We start from the raw sequence: 19,923 nt of genomic DNA, 5'->3' as shown, positions 1-19,923 counted from the left end.
AAGGGTACAATTATTTTAGTCTTCGCATTTTCAGACGATATTGACATCATATAGAGCTCCTGAAGCACTCGAACGGCATTTCTCTCACTGGAGGTTGAAGCAGCTAAAACACACCTTAGCATTAAACAAACAAAAACTAAATACATCCCCTATCCCTTGATTTACATGGAAGATAGATACTGTCTGTCTACAGAATAACAGCTTCCGCCACAGAGTCTGGTCGGTGGCGGTCGCTATAACACCAGGGCTAGTATATTTCACATAGGGGCGAACCAACGGTTGCTTTATTGTTATTTTGTTTTTGGCGATTGTTTGCTGAGAGGAAAAGAGTTTATCATTCGTCTTCAAGGCACCCCTACGGAAAATGGGTCAAGACTTTTTTCTACGACAACAGACAGCTGAAGACTAACTGGCGAGAGCTTTCCTTTTGATAGACAGACTGTAGGTTCCGCACAAAACCGTGTGAAAGGAAAAACACACTAAATGTGCATAATTTAGTTATTTATTTGCATAAACAAAAGTAAAACATCTTAAAATAAATAAAGTTTATAAAATAACAAATATATGTAGGTAATAGAAGTATATTTGATTTATTTTACATTAGGAAAATATAAGACCATTCAAAAAATTATTATAAGTTTAATCACAGTCATCCTTTTCATTAACTATTCCTTTTCATCTTGACTGGTATGATGTCACTTTCATCACTTGAGCATTCTTGATAAGATTCTGCTTCAGTGGTTGACGAATTAGGGAAGATCTCAGATCGACAAGACTTTGTAGTGAAATCCGTAATTAACAACTGCCTAGATTTTTTTTATTAAATTTTCGTAAACCTCATATTGATTTAAACACTTACTAAGCTCCCGTTGGAATCGGAAAGCTCGTTCAACATTCGTGTCATATTGTAAAAATTGATTACCCAATTTTACTTCTAAAGAAATAACTTTTCTTTTTATTTGATTTTTTTTTTCAAATCTTTTGGCATTATAAAACCTTAAAAAATTTACATAAATTATAAAAATGCCACAAAAAATATACATGTTGAAAATGTACCAGTAAACATTCATATAGATAAAAATGATGTAAACTTTACTGCTAAAATACTGATAGTGCACTAGTTCACATGAACCAAATAGCTTTACTGTTGTGAAATACATATACATACCACGGGGATTCCCCTTTTACGAAACGGGGAATCCCCGTCGTTGTTGTTGCCACCAGTGTTACCAAATGAATTGAGATTAAAAAATGACTTCAAATATATGTATTTGAGTATATGCAGCCGAATATATATTTTTACCAAGTTTTTGAAATCCATTAATTTTTAACAGTGTAAAATCGAAATCGTGTAAAACGAATATCGTGCAAATCGAGGGATAGGTATATATGCTATGCACTAATTCAAAATTTAATCACTCTTTCTTAGAAATAAATAAATTTAAAGTGTTTGAGGGTTTCACATGGCTCTGTAATTAATATAGAGAACAATATATTTCTTTAAATTCGTAACAAAGTAAATCTTGTAACCGGTGCTTCTTGGATTTAGAACCAACGAAGAAGTCTACGGGATATACAGATATCCAAAAATCACAAATTTTGTCAGCATCCAAAGCTTAACCCTTTCGCCGTCCTCTCCTGCCCACAAAAATTTTCCCCCAGCTGCCATCTTTTCGTAGCGCGTAATGTTGTTTTCTCTGTACATCATAACTTTCCATACATGACTTTCGTAGTGGATGAGTGTCAATGAATATTAAGTAAAATTATACGAAAATAAAGCCTAATGGAAAAATAATAATATCTCTGCTTATTTCTAACAGCAGGATAATTTGATAACATCTGATCCAGGCGGTTCCCTCCTCCCATTTTGTTGTAATCTTTTACAATGATTGTTTTTTTTACAGTTCTTTTCCGTGTTCCAAGATCAATCATCGAGTTATTATGGACTGTACTCATCAAACGTATATCCTTCTTGTCTTTCTAATTCACAACCTCATTTTTTCTCTTTTTCTGCTGAGGAAACTTTGAAGCCATCTCTCACTGTTTTGTATCTTATGTAAAATGGCGCGAATATTCATAAAACCCGGGAAAATTCAATTAGATATAGAATGCCTGATTAGTGATACCCTCTAGGAGGTATTAGAACAAACAAAAATAAAAACTCAAACAAGTAAACATTTAGAAAGCGTTTTAAACGTTTAAAAGTTTTAAAATGTAAAAGAACGCTTGAGGCGCGTTACGGTCGCCCTGCAGAAGTTTCACATGAACGCGCTAAACGCGTTACGGACGACGAAGAGGTTAAGATGGGCTGGTTGCCTGATCGGAATGATCGAAAACAGAATTATCAAAAAATATTCTCTTACAAGCCAAGAGTACTTGAAAGAAGTAGCGAAGAGGGAAACCGAAATTAAGGCTAAGGTTGTCTAAAGAGACACTTGTAAGTGAAAGGTCATTAGTTTGGAAGACTAAAGCCAAGTGTAGAACAGCCTGGGATGAAATTCTAAAGAAGATTAAGACCCGCCATAGGCTAGCGAGTCACTGAAGAATAATGAGAAATCGTGTTAACTGTTAATAAAAAGACATATTATTGCTTTATCACTGTTAGGTAGTTAAAAGTTTGGGTTTGATTTTAACTAGATGAAATATTTTATTTTTACTTTATGTACTAAGTACATTCGAGCATCATTTGCGAAATATATGGATTTGGGGTGATGCTTTCCAGGAAGATTTTTTATAGGAATTTTACTACGTTTTAAATATAAAGTAACTAAATTAAAAGTGAGACTTCACGGGCAGTTGCAAATTTAAGTTTGAACTATATTTTACATTTATATGTTTGCAAACCGATCATTTTAAATGCAGGTTCAATCGAAACTTTTGTATATAGTACTACCTATGATAGATTAACTCTATTCTTTTCTATCACTAAGTTAGTTGTGTATGTGTATGTGTGATTATGGCAAAGCCTCGAGGGCTATCTGCCTAAGGGGAGGGATGCCTTCGTGGAGGACTTTCTAAGGTAAACTGGCTCGTACACACGTTACACATGGGGAAAACCACGAAAACGCCCATGCAGCCAACCCGTTCGCGGGGGTTTCGAACCTCGGACCGAATTACCAGTGTTCAGCGACTTTACCGCTCGGCCGCTGGTGAGCCTCACTAAGTTAGTTGAAAAGACAACTGAAGTTAAATCACTTAGTTTTTTATATTAAATCAATTGAAAAACAAAATATAAAAGTAAACGTTTGTTATATTTTAACATATCCGAAAAATGGCTGATTAAGCGCTTTTAATTTAGTCGTTTTTTAGGTGTTGCAATTCAGTAATGCTGATTTCGAAAGTAAACAACTACCGTATGTTTCGGGGTACAGCAGGTACTTTTAATGCAGCAAATAAGATCGAAATTTACAGGTGTGGTTTATATGTCGGATATAAAAACAATAGATTCAAAGGAAAAGATGAGCATATAAATTTGAGGTTTGTACATGTACCTAAAAGCTGTTTATTTAAAACAAACGACTTACCTTATGATACTTAAAAATTTCCATTATCGGGTAACATTAAAAATTTGTCATATTCGTCTTCAGTTATATCTTCTGGCCCATCATCGAATTCCGTTTCGTGTTCTTCACCATTATGACTCTGATCTATAAGTAAGTAATCATCTTCCATTCCATCTAAATCGTAAGATATACTACACTTTTAAATTACTTCTGAATTATGTTGGGAATAAATTCATTCTGAGCTTTCATTATCCAGTCACACACTATTTCTAGACTGGCATAACACATTTGGCGTCTTTTTTCAAATGTTTTTTTCCCCTTCTGAACACTTACGTATTCCACTGTCGTTTTAAAGCTTCTTTGAATGATTTGCTGATACACACATATATTAAATGAACTAACAAAAAGGGTTGAACTAATGGCATCATTCCACTTAGAATAACTACCATATCTGAATACTCTTTTGACAATTTCTTCGTATTATACATTATATGGGATATTAAAAGATTTTCTGGATTCTTTAAGGCAACATGACGCTTTTGACAAACATTTCTTATCCGCAATTCCATGCCGTTATCGTCCATCCATTCTTTCTCATGAATATGAATGAAAACACCATTTGGGAATTTACACTTTGGCATCGCCTTTCTTTTAAAAATAACCGTGGGTTTTTAACCTTATATCATCCGCTAATCAGGATAACACTACTGTGAGACGAGAATTTTCGTGATCTGTTGTTTCTGTGTGAAATATTTTTGTTCCTTCACTGTTTTATTTTCACATCACTGTTTTATTTCCCACCATATTAAACGACGTTACTGGAGTTTCATCCATATTCCCAAAATGTGACAGTAAATATTTTTTCCTCCTTCGTAATAACATAAATCTGGAAACTTATGAGTTTGCTACCCCCATATTTCGGTATTTATATTTACATATATATACCATATTTCGGTAGCTTTTGCGAAATTTTTGTTTTCTCTCGTAAAACTAAATCATTCAATGCCATATATCGACTACACCAACTCAAAGTTGCTTTAAAGTATTCACTTCCATTTGCATTATTTTTTGCCCACTTTAAGGCAAATAAAAGTACGCTGTTTCTTGTCGCAGTTAATCCATTCTGGCCATTAGCTAGGATCCACTTCACAACACTTTTAGAATAGGCCATTCTCTTTATCCTTCATGCAAAGCAAATTTATTCTTTGGAATATTAATTACTGCGTTTTCATGTTTCTTCCACTCACGTATAGAGCTTTCACCAACACCAAACATCATTCTTGCAGCACGATTTCCATTTTCTTTCGCAAACTTAATGACTTTGCATTTGAAACCAGCAGTGTGTTTGCTTCATTTGGCAGGAGCCATATTTGCTACTAAAAGGAATATTAGGTAAACTGCATTTATCTGAAACAAATGCGGTTTACTAAAGCCTTCGATGTTCTCTTCAAAATCACGGCTTCAAATGACTGCAGAAAAAAGAAAACGTCTGACTCCTAATTTCGCGAATTCTTTCTCGTCGGAAGTACATTTTTTCCCCAAGTTATGCACCCCTTTTCTCCAAACCCTGGAATAATATTCTTGTGCAAACCTAAACTGAATACAACCCACTCCTTTTGCAGAATTATTTACATCCTCAAGCATTTCCACCCTACATATATTATTCCCCTTACCGCTTTCCAATTCAGTATATCATTGTTCGAAAGTGTGGAAAAAATTTTCGAATGAATGACTTGAAAAGATAAGAGCATTGCACATGTATCTTTCAGGTTTCTTTGTAAAGAAAAGGGTGCGCGTTATGCGGCGAATATACCTAAATTTTTTTTTTTTTAAATGTAGTTTGAAATTATAAGTGCGTGTTATACGCCGGAATGCACGGCAGTTTAGTTCCATAATAGGCTTTCTGAATTGTGACAAGGTAACTCACATAATTGGAATTCTAGTCTTTGTGATATTTTCATTTGTATTTAAAATATTATATAGTAAATTTCGATATTTTTTTATGACAACCTAGATTCTCTGTCGTAAATGGCACATCTGCATCCGAAATCTGCACCTTGTGTGATTCTGGTCGCGGAGATAAATATCCCTGGACAAACTGTATGTCGAAACTGGAACAATTCGATTTCACCTACGGGAAGCTTTCTACTCTGAAAGAAGCTTTTTTCCCCAAACCAATGCTAGCACTTCGTGTATTGAATCTCACGTATAATCAAATTCGCCTCATAGAAAGAAGAGCGCTGTCTAAACTTCCCAAACTGGAGTTCCTTGACTTGAGCCATAATTTCATACAGCACATCAGCCAGATGTTTGAAACCGACGTAGGCACTTTGAAGTTTATAGATTTGAGGTATGTCAAATTTTTACATTATTTTCTTAATAAAAGATTCATTAAATAAACCATTTATTTCCATTAAATAAACGGTTTAACTGGGTAACACAAGTTTGCGAATTTATCTTTGTGGAAACTATAGAATATAGAAATTTACACTGAATTTATTGCATTTTGGGCTTACGTGTTTGATCTTCACTCACAGTTTTATTGCAAATTGCATTAATTGATTCGAATGATCTTTAGATTAGAGAAAATTATCTTTAGATATTTATGCCAAGAAAATAGGTGACTTATCCTCGATCTTTGACTGCCAACTTCTCTTTTATTTGTTTGATTAATTTCGTTGTAATCTTGTTTGTTTTCACTTCAATTCCCCCCCCCCGGCAGTCGTTTATTGTACTGGTTCGGATTTGTACCTTGTGAGTCTTGGCACCGGGGAAGAACAACAGGGAGTCTGGCGGTTCCTGAGGGTTGTGGGGAAAGGGTTTCATCCCGACTCTTAACGGCTCTGGTGGCGTAAGTCACCGTAACTAGGGTATCAGTACCGGAATGATGCCTAGGCCATTGAGCGTCCAGATACGCAGTTCTCCGTATGTAAAGCCTGGAGGGAGGGGCAACCTGTGTAGTACTGGTGGGTAGCATCGCTAACGACCAGACAGATTTCGAGGCAAACAGCCTCGCTCTGGTCGCAGCCATGGTAACCCTGGTTGAGCAATTTTCGGTGGAAAAGGAGAGTTAATTTTTAATCCATTGATCCAGAAGGCGTGCGACGCAGGTACTCGACAGAAAGGTCTCAAGAACCATCTCTAAGGAAGCTTTTTGGCTGGATTGCACACCCCATGCTTGATTTGGAGCTGTTCAGTTGAGATCCAGTCCGTGGTATTGCATTTAGTTATACAGACACGTATACAATTAGTTCACTTTTTATAACGGGGTCACTTATTGTACTGGGTGAGATCTGTACTCTGATAATTTTGACTCTGGAGGTGTAAAATACATGAGCTCATTTCGTGCAATCTAAGAGGATATCTACATCAGCCATCCGAGTAGATAGCGTGACCGTCAGTATTTCACCAATCTGCAAGCTTCATACCCTTCGAGGTGTGTTTGAAATATGATACTTTTCATCCATCCTCTGGGACTGGGGCTTTCGGGTGGTGCAGTGTAGCTGAGATTTATTATATCCTTCTGGGTGCTTTTTCAGTCCGTGACTCTTGTCTGAAATAGAGAGTTTAAAGGGTGAGCCGTGCAGTGGACCTATCAAAGAATTAGAAACTCGTTTCTTTATTATTATTATTAGCTTTTTATAACTCTCCGATATCTTTATTGTACTAACTGAGATCTGTACTCTCATATTCTCGACTAAGGGGGCATATTATATACAAAGAGTTCTTACCTTCATCCTTTTGGTAGGTTGCGCGGTTAACTATTCTCATTAGGCCTCTGTTTGTACAACTTCAACACTACATAGTGTGCCGAGCGTAAAGTGTACTATTAGTCGTACTCCTAAGAAGTGATAAGGCGGCCAGATTCACTCCTTGGGGACAAAATTCTTTTGTAGTATGCCAAATCTCATGCGACCTTATAAAGAGAACATCCATAGTATCTTTCATTAGACGGAGTTGGATGATAGTAATTAGTTAGTTAGTTACTTCACTTCTTAGAAATGTGTCTTCTATATACAGAATTATAGATGCGGATATTCCGCTATTCTTTTTAAAAATTAGCAAGGATTTACTTTGCTCTATTCAACTGAAAGTTCAAAAAGTTCCCCCGATTTTCGGTTCTAAACTCTCCAGAATTTTACTTCAGCTTTTGTATATTCTTTAGATTAAGTCATGTAAGTTTCTTCTAGTAATTCTCCGGGAAGGAAAGCTGTTTTGACACCAATATTTCTGCGAGACATGCTTTTCTAAGAAGTCGCATGCAAGAAAAACCGTATATTTGTACATTTTATAACAAGAACAAAGATTTCATCAAAGTGAGATCGAGACTTCTGTCTAAACTCTTTTGCAGTGAATGTGGCTTTATATCTTTCGATTTTTTTCTTCTGTGCTGAGCTTCAATTTGAAAGTCCATTTGCCGTCTATTGGTTTTAGCGCCTATCTTGTGTTCAACTAAGGGGGCTGTATACCTTAGAAACCGAGATTTTGGTAAAAAAAACTCCTTTTTTTTTCTTACGCTCGATGAAAGTCTTATTTCTTATATTTCCCAAACTGTTTGAATTTTGTTCCTACGTTCATTTAAACCGGAATTATGATACTTTATTTGACACCTAGTCCTCCAAAAGCATACCGGAAGTGCACACGACGGAAATATTTAAAAGGCCGAAGTGGGTGTGTCAGAGTTGTTTACTTTTATTTTCGGAGCTTAAAACTTTATTTAATTGCATTTTAAACACCAAAAAGTATTTTTATGATGGCAACGAAATAAACTCTAGCATAATTTCAAGCTGTGTGTTATGAATTCATTAACGCATTTTCGCTCGTGTTTTGATTCTCTGTTTACATTTCTGATAAGCGTATTTTTTATTCATTACTGATTAATATTCATTAATTTCTACAGGTATAGATAGATATTGGTATAGATTAGGTATAGATATGGTAAATTAGGTATGAATATTGGTTACTACACTGCAAACGAGTATGAAAGTTTTGATGTTAACCGTATCGATAATTCCTTGGTTTGGCTTTAAAAAGCTTAAAAAAATTTTTAAAGCTGCGAGAAAGCAAAAAAATGTAAATTCTAAAAAAAAAAAAAAAAAAAAAAAAAAGAGGGCATTAGTTATAAATCAGGGGAATTTCAAGTTTAAAAACTGATTAAAAGTAGGTATTCAAGTATTTGAATTCTTTAAACGCGTTTACTTCGTTTTTCATCTTTCGTGTTTTAACGCTAACAAGAAACACAACATCTTTAAAAATTATGATTGAAATCTTATGCAATCTAGTATACATATTAAGAACACTTCATGTAAGGAGCTAGACTGTTTACTAATTGATAAATGCATTTTTTTATAAATTATGTGTTAAAGATGAATTTTAATGAGAAAATATGCTTTTTCTTTGTTATATTACACATTCTAGCTCAAAAATATTTTAAATAACTTCATAGCTTTAAAATAATAGTCTATCTCCTTGAGAATATCTTTATAATAGGTTTGCATTTTACAAAATATGAAAATATATACTTTTTTTTAACACAGTGTTTCTAATTTATTGTAAATATTGCTGTTTTTTTGCTTGTTTTCTTACTTTACTCCAAAAATACAAAATTAATGGTCATTAAATAACTCATCTTGTTCATTTTTTCATCATTAATTAAAGCCAAAGTTAAATGCACAAACTTAAAAATAAAATTAAAAAAAAGTGTTCGAAGGTATACAGCCCCCAGTTCAATTATCATCAACTAAAAGGGTCACATATGTAATCTACGGGTGAACTTTCACCATGAGAATTTCTAAACAAGTAGACACAAGAAATAAAATAAATTTATTCTACCTAACCATTTGGGAGGGTTGAACTAAAGCATATACAGCACAAATTTACCAGTGACCTAGACCTGACCTAACCGCAACATTTCCTTGAACTTCAAACAATTGAATCTAATCCTACCACATGCTACAGAAATCGCACTGACCGCGACAGAAATTTAAAAGTGCAACTTACCAGTCCAAAGCTATCCGTGAACTACTTTGTTTAATTTAAGATCAACATCGAAATTGTCAGCAGAGAGCGAAACTTTACGCGGCAAAAGCAGCTTCCATGGACAAGCCAAAACTCCGTTCCATTTGCCACTGCGTCAAACAAAGCTTGCCACTGCGTCTAGCTTGCAAAGCTGCAAGCTGTCTACCGGCTATTTTCATTTGGTTGCTTTATGTAGGGAATGCAAGGACAGAAATGCCTAAGTGAGTCATGGAGACAAGATATGGTCAAGATATGGAGACATGTTATGGGGTCCCTAATTCCTGCTTATTCACTGAAAACTGATTATCGACTTTGTATCTAGGTTGGCGGGAGGTAATAAAAAAAGTAGAAAAGCCGTATAGTGCCATTTACTGAGCATAACTGGAGTGAGGAAAGACAAAGAGGGAAAATTAGAAAAGACTTTTACAGTTATAATAATTAAATAATTAAATAAAATGATTTTAGTGAATGTCTTATTGAAACTTCATATTGCTGTAAGTTACTACTCATTTATTTTTCTTTCTAAATTTTGCTTCTTCATGAATATTGTGCTATATGTAAAGTAATAATGAATTATTATCACTTAAAGTAATAATTAATAATAATTATTCACATATTTTATCCTTAATAATTAATTATTTATTATTATGTGTAATCTTTAAAGTATAATGAAGTATTGTGTTTTAATATCGTTTCACAGCTGGAACTTCATCAAAGAGATTGGTCCTACCTTTTTTCAACGTGTACCCAAATTAGTTCATTTAAACTTAGACAACAATTATTTCGAATATCTTGTAACCAAAGATTGGGAAAAGGCACCATCAACCATTCGACGCATTTATATCAGAGGTTAGTATCAGAATATCGAAAAAGAATAAATCTTTCTTTTTCTTCATACATAAAATCGAAACAAGTGAAAGACTGTTAAATACACTGCGAAAAAAAAAAGGGACACCGGATTTTTTCTGAAATAACATATAAATGTTTTCCCATATTCTGATTCTAAGACTCAAATTACGCCAAACTACCAAGTTTTGTAAAAATCGCACGAGTATTTTTTAAAAAATTAGCTCACAAAATTTTAGCTCCTCAATCTTGAGTTTGGTATATATTTATTAATCTTCCTTTTTTTTTTTTTTATTAAACTTTGATTTTTCCTTTCCCATTTCGATATTCAGGCTCATTCCAAATAAAATTCACCCATTTTTTATGATTTATTTTTAAAATTTGTATTTTTAAATAATTTTTATAAATTAAAAAAAATTGAATTATAATCTATAAAATTTTTACCATTATCTTAAAGTAGACGTATTTCTAAGCATAGCTGAAACAAATTATAGTTTTTTTTTTTTCAAAATTTCCGAAGATACGCGTGAATTTATATATTGGCGCGTTTTCAAATTTGACATATTTGTTGAAAGCGATAAAACATCAATGTGCTTCAGTCACTTTGCTAAATTTATTTGGAAAGTAGAAACGATGTGACTTTTCCCCCGCTCATACACAATGGAAGGGAAAGGAAAATAAGTTGCCGTATATTAAGAAGTTCGTCAAGTGAATTATTCTTGGCGCAAACTGAAAAAATTGTGCCAAGTTAAATTTTTAAATTTCTCCGTAAATTTCGCACCAAATTTCACAAAATTTGATATCTGGGCATAATTTGTGTCGTAGAATAAAAATATGAAAAAAAAAATGCTATTTCAGAAAAAGTCCGTTTTTGGGTCAAAATACCTACGTCAGAACATTGCTATATACAAATGTAATATATATCCTAATTCGCACTTTCGAAACATGAAAAACACAATTTGATTTTCGTCAATCGGCCTAATAGAACGGGAGATATAGAACTGTCCCCCCCTTTTTTTGCGCAGTGTACAATCTGTCTTCTTCAAAACTAGATAGTTTAGAGTTACGTCTTAAAATATTGAAATTAAATTGACATTTTGACACTCTATGTAATTTTTACAGAGTTTTACCTTCGGTTCGGGTCTTTATCTTAATAATGATAGATATTTAAGGTTTCGCCATGAATGAGATTTGAAAGACAATATCATTTTAAACACACCTAACATATCATTGTAAGATGGGATAACAGGGTTCATTATTTAGACCAGTGCTCCGCAACCGGTGTGCCGCGGCACACTGATGTGCTATGAGTAGGATATAGGTGTGCCGTAATCAAATACATGTATTTGACATTTTGAAATTTTTTATCATGTATTTAATACACAATGACAATTTTTTCCCTTAATAATGTCTATTTTAAATGTTTTTATATATTTCACTGTTGTGCGGTTGTGTGTGTGACTGTAAGTGTGTCAGCATTTGAATTTTTTCGGCACTTCCTTGATAACTCGGAACTCTTTGGTGTGCCACGAAATTCCAGAAAGATTTTTTGTGCGTCGCAGGTGAGAAAAGGTTGCGGAGCACTGATTTAGACTTCTAAGTACAACTTTATTTACTGGAAGCACCGGACGATTTTCCTCGATTATTGATTAAATCGTACCAACCACTCATTTTTGGTTAGTGTTAAGCGAATAATTCAATATAATTTCTAAATTGTTGAGACATGAAAAATGAGCAATGCGCTCGCCGGGACTCGAGCCACGGATCTCTCGAATACGCGTCGAGCGTGCTGACCGCTACATCACGAAGGCATGCAAAGAAGGCGGGAGAAATACATTATATCCTCCTCCTTTTAAAGGGCGACTGTTGATTAGGGGACTCAATCGCCAGATCCTGGTGGTGGAGAATCATCATCCACCATCTTTCAGTTCGGGCGCCATTGTAGAGACATTAGGTTATTTCGAAGCAGGAGACATGAGAAATGAGCCACCGGGCTTCACCGGGACTTCACCGGGACTCGAACTCGTCTTCACCGGGACTCGAACCACGGACTTTTCGAATACTCGCCAAGCGTGCCAACTACTACACCACGAAGACATGCTACGAAGGCGGGAGAAATACCTTATAGCTTAAGCAAGTGAAGTAGTCTTACCTCTTATATACTTTTATCCGATATAATTTTATTGTTGATGTTTTGGTTTTCGAAAAACCTAAAAAATATCATAAACAAAAATCATATATAACAACTTAAAAATCTTACCGGATTTCGATGGGCCTAAACTAAAAAAATTGATGTTAGGATCCGCATTCTAGCGGTAAAAGAATACACTTTTCTGATACTTTTCTTTTAGTTTCATCACTACGTTTCTCTACATCCAAAACAGAAGGACACTTAGACAGGTGTGATTCTCATTCTAGGAGAAAAGGGAAACAATAAGCATATTTTAAAACACTATATGATGTTAATGATCATTGAACCAAAGAACATGAATAAGTTGTCTTATTAATTATACATATATATATATATATATATATATATATATATATATATATATATATGTACGTATATCACTTTAAAATCATATCTTAATTTTCCATAAATGAGAAAATTAAACAGGTAACTGCTAAAAGTTAAAAAATATTCCAAAACAAGAATCAATTATAATTTTCGATTTCTAATTAGTAATCATATTTTATTGCAGAAATATTAAAAAAATTGGGTTTGATCATAATTGAATTTTTAATGTAAAGTTAAATAAAGAATACATATGCATTAATAAATATAATTACCACCTAACCATTATTGGTTTATTAAAAATAATAAAGATTTATCAAAATAGTTAAAAATTATTGCTCTAATTATATTAACAATTATGATTTTGAAAATCTATTTATTCACCCTTCATCCCTTAAAAAATTAATAATAGTCTTATCAAACTATAAGAATTATTTCCAGCACTCAATAATACCTTTAATTTTAAAAAATGGATTGCTTCTATAAAATGCTTATTTTCCTATTTTTTATCTAACTTAAAGATAAAATTTACCTACGAATTTACGGCATTCCCATTGGGAATAATTATTAAACTTATTATTGCAAATTATTTACAATCTATTTCCTTTTTACAAGAATTTAGATTTATGAAAAATTGTTATCAAGTAGGCAAATTTAATTTTACTTTTAGATGCATTGATAATATTTTTATCACTTTCAATAATTCTGGGTTAATTAAAACAGCTAATATTTATCCTAAATGTTTAAAACTTAATAAAACCAGTTCCAATAATAACGAAATTCATTATATTCACCTCAAAATTCTCTACAGTAAAATAATTAAACTTTTTAATAAAAAGTCTGATGTGTACACAACATGACTTCCTTGTATTGGAATATTAAATTGGAATATTAAATTATACGCATTTTTTCTTGCATTTCATTTAAACTTATTGCCCACCAGCGGCAGAGCGGTAAAATCGCTGAACATTGGTAGTTCGGTCCGAGGTTCGAATCCCGCGAACGGGCTGGCTGCATGGGCGTTTTCGTGGTTTTCCCCATGTGTAACGTGTATACGAGCCAGGTTCCCTTAGAAAGTCCTCCACGAAGGCATCCCTCCTCTTACGCAGATAGCCCTCGGGGCTTTGGCATAATCACACACACACACACATTTAAACTTATTGGATTGAATTAAATCTACTTCGCCGACAGCGCATAAACCACAATAGAATAAATGCATTCTTTAAAATTCACTCTAGTATTTGTTTACCATAACGACACTCTGGCGCTAGATTCACTTAACAGTATTAATAATTATATAACAGTTAAATTATATAATAATTATATAACGGAAACTAAGTTAACTGTTATATAACCCAATAATTATATAACAGTTAACTTATATATTTCGTCCATATTATAACTCATAATGCACAAAATTTATATCATTTAAAGAATAGAAAAAAAAAAAAAAAAAAAAAAAATCTGAAATGTTTCAGATTTTAAATTACATCCAAAGGGGCGTTTTTTAACATTTTGTGTGTTACCTTTCTTTATTAAATATCATGTTCCTCGCACTTAAACCATAAGATCCAGTGCAACAGCAATATCGCAAAATAGTTTTAAAACGAGCATATCTTTAGAATTTCCGATACAGAGACTCACGCGCTGGAGATAAAAACGTTTTTTCTGCACAACGTTGCCATTGCTCGCTTTGAAATCCTTGAGTTTGTTAATCAAAAATTCGTCAAAGTTTTAAAAAATAGGAAATCGATCATAAAACAAATTTCAAATTTCAAATTTGGTCTTCCACATGCTCATATTCGTTGGAGGATTACGTTATTCAAAATTCGATGACTCTATGTACCGTTGTTTTATCACAATACGAGAAATATACATACATTTATGCAGATTTTTCATTATTTTATTTCTTCAAATATAATGCAGGACTCTAACATTTTGTGGCAACAGTTTGAAAAGTGAACCGACATTTATGAGTCCGACGCAAAATGCCAAAACGAAACTAATAGTCCTTCGGGATTCAAATCCCTTTGGACTAATAATCCAATCGTTGCCACATGTTCTATTCAAATACTATAATAAAGCTAGAATGATGTATAAAAGAAATTAAGCAAACAAAACAAAAGGAAGAAAGAAACAGTTTTTCACAGAAGATTGAGTATTTCTCATTTTATTAATTCAGTTCTCACTTCGCGAGAAGGCAAAACTACATAAAAACTCAAAATATCTATATTAAAAATGACGAAGTAAATATCAAACACTTATTTCCTCGAAAAAATTGCAGAAAGAATTAAGCATGATTTAATTGGCTATAATAAATGAATGCGTTATCTTTGTTGTTGCGAAGCTAAGTTTCTCTAGATAATTAAACAACTTTAAAATTGCTGATAATTCTAAAAATATTGCACACAGATTTACTAAAGGCATAAAATCCTTAACCGGAAGATAAAAAACAACATAATTCAATCATTTTTAAAACAAAAAATTTACAATTTACAAACATATAAAAGTAAAGAAACCGAGATCACTGAGCCGGGTAACAGAGTGGATATATTTATATACGTTTCGTGCAGCCGATTGCAACCAAAATACGAGGTGCACATCTACATGTTATAGCAGTCCTATATACAAAATTTAAACGTTCTGAGGCTACTCGTTTTTGAGTTATGCGAGATACGTACGTACGTTCGTACAGACGCCACGAAAAATTCTCTTCAGAATTAATTTTAAAGCAGTTTTATAATTTTTTTGAAGGTAAAGAGTATTTTATTCTGTCCTTACGTACAGATATCACGCAAAAACATCGTTAAATTGCATTCCGGAGCGGTCAAAATGGATATTTTCGTTGAAATATGCTGCCTGAAACTTTTCGTGATTACAATACTTCCTTTTTACTTCGTACAAGGAAGTAAAAAAAGAAAACTTAAACTTGTACTATTAAACTAATTAGTTAGAACTACGGTACTACCAAAAAAGTAACTGCACCATTATAAAAAAAAAATTTTCAAAATTGAAATATTTCCACTACAGTTGAAGATCTTAATCAAGAAATTTAAAATCTAAAAATTACAGTTATTAATAATCAAATTGCACTTAATTTTGTTAACTTATTCTCCAAAAATTGCACATTATATTGTTTTAATTTTGATTTAGTGTTATTTACTATAGGAGCTACTTAAACCAAATTTTGAGGTATTTACCATATATAAAAATGTAAATACACTTGAAAATTTGTAAATAGTACCTCTATCTCTATTACTAACAAATGGTCAATTCTGTTGTAGGCCTATTATACGTCAAATAGACGAAGGCGTTTTACTGTTAACTTACTTTTTTACCTGCCACAACTTTTTCTATCCCTATCACCCATATATTATATCTTTTTACATGAAAAAAATAATAATTTTTTTTAAAACTTTATCACTGAAAATTTACTTCTATTAATTTAAATAATTAAAAAAAAGAAAAATGAAATTTTTTAAATTTCATTCCGTTAAGTTTTTTAATAGTTAATTTATTATTACATGATGATTGTAACATGATGATTAATTAAATTGAAACTATTTTAAAATATTACTTTGTTACACTTTTAAAGCACTTCGATTATTTTAATCAAATAATCTTAATTGACACTGTAATGTATTTTGTAGTATTTAACAAAATAACAGATCATCTTCTTAGTAAATTATAAATTTTATTTTTAGTTTACGAAAATAGATAATTTGAATACAATCTTTTAGTTACAAATTTTTCGTACATCTACTAGCTGGTAAAACTTTCAGAATAACAATTTTTAACAATTTTTTATGTTGCTGAGTAACGGTTACATCATACAAATATGGCGTTGCTACTCCAGTATCAAAGGAAAATAAATGTAATTATTTGTTAAACAATACAATATTAGAACACTTTCTAGTTTTCAAGAATTATATATTTTACATCAATTTATATAATATTTTATTAATTTTATTGAATTAATTTTTTTCCAGTTTTGAATTGTTTATATTTAATTTTGATTTAAGTATTTCCTGTTTTACAATCTAATTTTGATTTAATTATTATCTATTGATTATATATATATATGTAATAATTTAGAATAAGAAAACTTTCCATATACCTTCTCCAAGGAACAAATTTAAAAGCATAAATTAAAACTTTTTAAAGAATTTAAATTAGTATGTTAAATAATTTCAACTATTTGTTTAAAAATCTGCTAAAAAAAACCTTTAATCGCAAATATATATATATATATATGACTGAAAATATGCAATAGATGTATTGTAATAGAAATGTAATGTAAATTAATGACTAGGGGCAAAATGTATATTATGTTCATTGAACTCGTCAAATGTAAGATTCTCTGCTACATAATATAAATCAATAGAACGCTTTCACTATCTTATAATTATGGCATTCAGTTGTCTTTTAATTTCGATCAAGAACTTTGTGAGATCACTGAACAAGAAGAAAATCAATGTATAGTCTTGTTTAAAGTTTAAATATTAGCCAAAAATTGTGATTAAACTGAAAATTTAGAGGTTATATTACTTCGCCTAATTCTTTTTTATTATTTGATATAATTTTAATAAAATAATAATTTGAAATATAAACACATTTTTTATAACAACCCATTAATAAGTTATTATAAAATTCTTATAATCACCTATTTAAAACAGTGTAAGAACTAGAAAAATGCTACAGAGAAGCACGATGCGGGGAAGTGTAATAGGAAAAGGTAGCCGATAGAAACGCTGGGTATTTAGAGAAGAGAAGCTGACAAGTTGGCAAATATTTTTGATTTGTAAAAATGAGCGTTGTCTGTAAAGCACAATAAAAAGGTTCTACCATTTGTGGAAATGAGGACTGTTTAATAAGTAAAGACCTTTTTGTAATTAAAAAGAGGGTTTTAGATACTCGCATTTTGAGTACTGTAATATTTTAGACATATCTTCAGCAATTTTTCCACATAGTTTCCGCTGTTGCTAAAATATTAGTCGCAACGTGAAATACGATTTTGTAGGTCTCTGTCATAGAAGTATGTCTTTTGAAGGATAATTCACACGATAGTCTAGTCGTCATTATTGTTATAGTCCTAAGGCGTCAAAAACTTGTTTACATTTAAACCTGTGGAACGGCGTTTAAGCTGTAGCCAACCAGAAGAGGGGTAAAGCTGCATATGTGCTGAATGTGCACCTCACTCAGCGAATTAGTCGACTGAATAATAAGTTCGCGTTTCATTCGCTGTGATTTATCTATTCTTATACCAGGTTACCCTAAATTGGAACAATTAGAACATTTACACAAGATCCTTATGCCAGTTTCTGTGACGTTTTGGTTGCCTAGCAACAAAGTTCCTGTTATGCTTTTTGTCTAACCTCCGGGGTGCAGTACTCGATTGATTAATATCATGACAGTGTACTCCGGGGGGGGGGTAAAGCAGTTTGAGCTTGGCGGTTCCAAAACCCCGAAGGAAGACCGTTTGTACGGTAGGACCGAGGGGGGAAAGGCTATAGACCCCTGCGCAGGTGGTATCGGTAGTAGGCGTGGCTTCGGCCTCCGGCACGTATTCCGTGTAAAACCACGGTATTGTTAGCGGTAGGCGCCACGGACAGTCCGTGGTCACCACTAGTATTCCATGTAAAACCTTCTGTGTGGTGGACTGCTGGCATAGTAATGGCGGGGACATTAATAAATGACCAATTAAATTGTCAAGTGAAAATTAAATTCCACACCCTTCCAAGGGACCGTGAACCGGGAGTGGTGAACTCCTCGGGCCCGGTCAGACTGGTTGGGTACGTCACAAGGTAAGTTTCTGTTGCTTGTAAGAGTGGGACGGGCGGCAGCAAATGGAGAACTTCTAGACGTTTGAAGTGGAGATTCGTTAAACGAAGCTAATTTTTGCTTGCCTTCAGCCTCCTGCCTAATATGGAGGATCTAAGTAGTGGAGCTAGTGTGTAGTGGCCATTATCTATGCGGCAGAGCACATAACCAATATTAATAATTCTTATGCCTTTTGTGCATCGCAGAGCCCTCGTGTGAACGCTCCGTAAGAAGATAATAATTTTCCTGAACTATTGTTTTTACTTTTTCGTCGATAAGGAACCTTTCCGGTTGCAGGGAGATGTGATAATAAGCCGGCACCAGACTATGCGGTTGGTTATCCAATTATGTAGGTTGGCTAGAGCTTAAATAACAACATGGAACCTCGCATTGTCATGAAGAGACAGTAGAACACCGAAGACAGAATGCCACAACTTTTATTTGCCAGCATAAAGTTTTAAAAAACACAACGTCAAACTTTACTTGACGTTGTAAGTCTCGTGTCTCGTGATTTGTAAAAAACTTGTAGGAGCTCATTGATAGTACAGGAATGGTCACAATGTCTACCGCAAGATGGTCGATCGACACGAAGCTTTTATCTAACTGATATGATTCAAAACGGCACCTGTTTGTGTGTAAGGGATGCTGAAAGATAATGTGCTTCTACAAAATCATGTACGCGCGCACTTTAAAAAGGTACTGCCTTATTTAAAAAAAATATGTATATGTCTTGTTTATTTACATAGTTTCAATTTGTATTTACATTCAATACTGATTATTTCAATTTCTTTTCTTATTTAGATAATCCGATCATTTGCAACTGCAGTCTACGTTTTATCAACGAGACTTTCACAAGTAAGGTAAAATTTATGGGCAATTGCAAAAATGCACACGACAAGCTTTTGGTTAATCTCCGCCAGAAGTCAAAATATTTTGCGGAAAAATGTAATGATAAGAATGAATTAATAAAAGTTTAGCTATTTTTATCATTTCATTGTATGTGTTACGAACTAGCGTCTCTTTTTAGAATAATATATATAATTGCTAAAAGTACTTTTATAATGAAGGAATGATGAACGGAATAGCCACTATTAAGCGTGGTTTTCGCATCTTCTAAAACTGTTCTCTGTTGCTGCATATGACTGGTACAAAGGAAAACTGGATCTTTACGATCCATTTAACAGTACTGAAGACGTCTGAATTTATTATAGGAAAATGTTT

The 19,923-nt window shown here is 33.0% G+C and overlaps 1 protein-coding gene across 1 annotated transcript in view; it reads left to right on the top strand.

The window, feature by feature from the left end:
- The window catches only part of LOC118195607 (uncharacterized), a 51,413-nt gene extending 31,722 nt beyond the window's left edge, over window positions 1-19,691 (top strand). Inside the window, exons 3-5 of the mRNA XM_035366943.2 lie at window positions 5,518-5,853; window positions 10,222-10,370; window positions 19,504-19,691. Of these exons, the coding sequence (XP_035222834.2) occupies window positions 5,518-5,853; window positions 10,222-10,370; window positions 19,504-19,679 (661 nt within the window). The 3' untranslated portion in view covers window positions 19,680-19,691. The remainder of the gene's footprint in view (window positions 1-5,517; window positions 5,854-10,221; window positions 10,371-19,503) is intronic.
- The last annotated feature ends 232 nt before the right edge of the window (window positions 19,692-19,923 follow it).

This window comes from Stegodyphus dumicola, chromosome 1, assembly GCF_044657685.1.
Source record: "Stegodyphus dumicola isolate Sdum_Otavi_A_Nest chromosome 1, ASM4465768v1".
Lineage (NCBI taxonomy): Eukaryota > Metazoa > Arthropoda > Arachnida > Araneae > Eresidae > Stegodyphus > Stegodyphus dumicola.
Note: the sequence above shows the minus strand (reverse complement) of the source record. Positions and strands in the feature narration are given on the sequence as shown.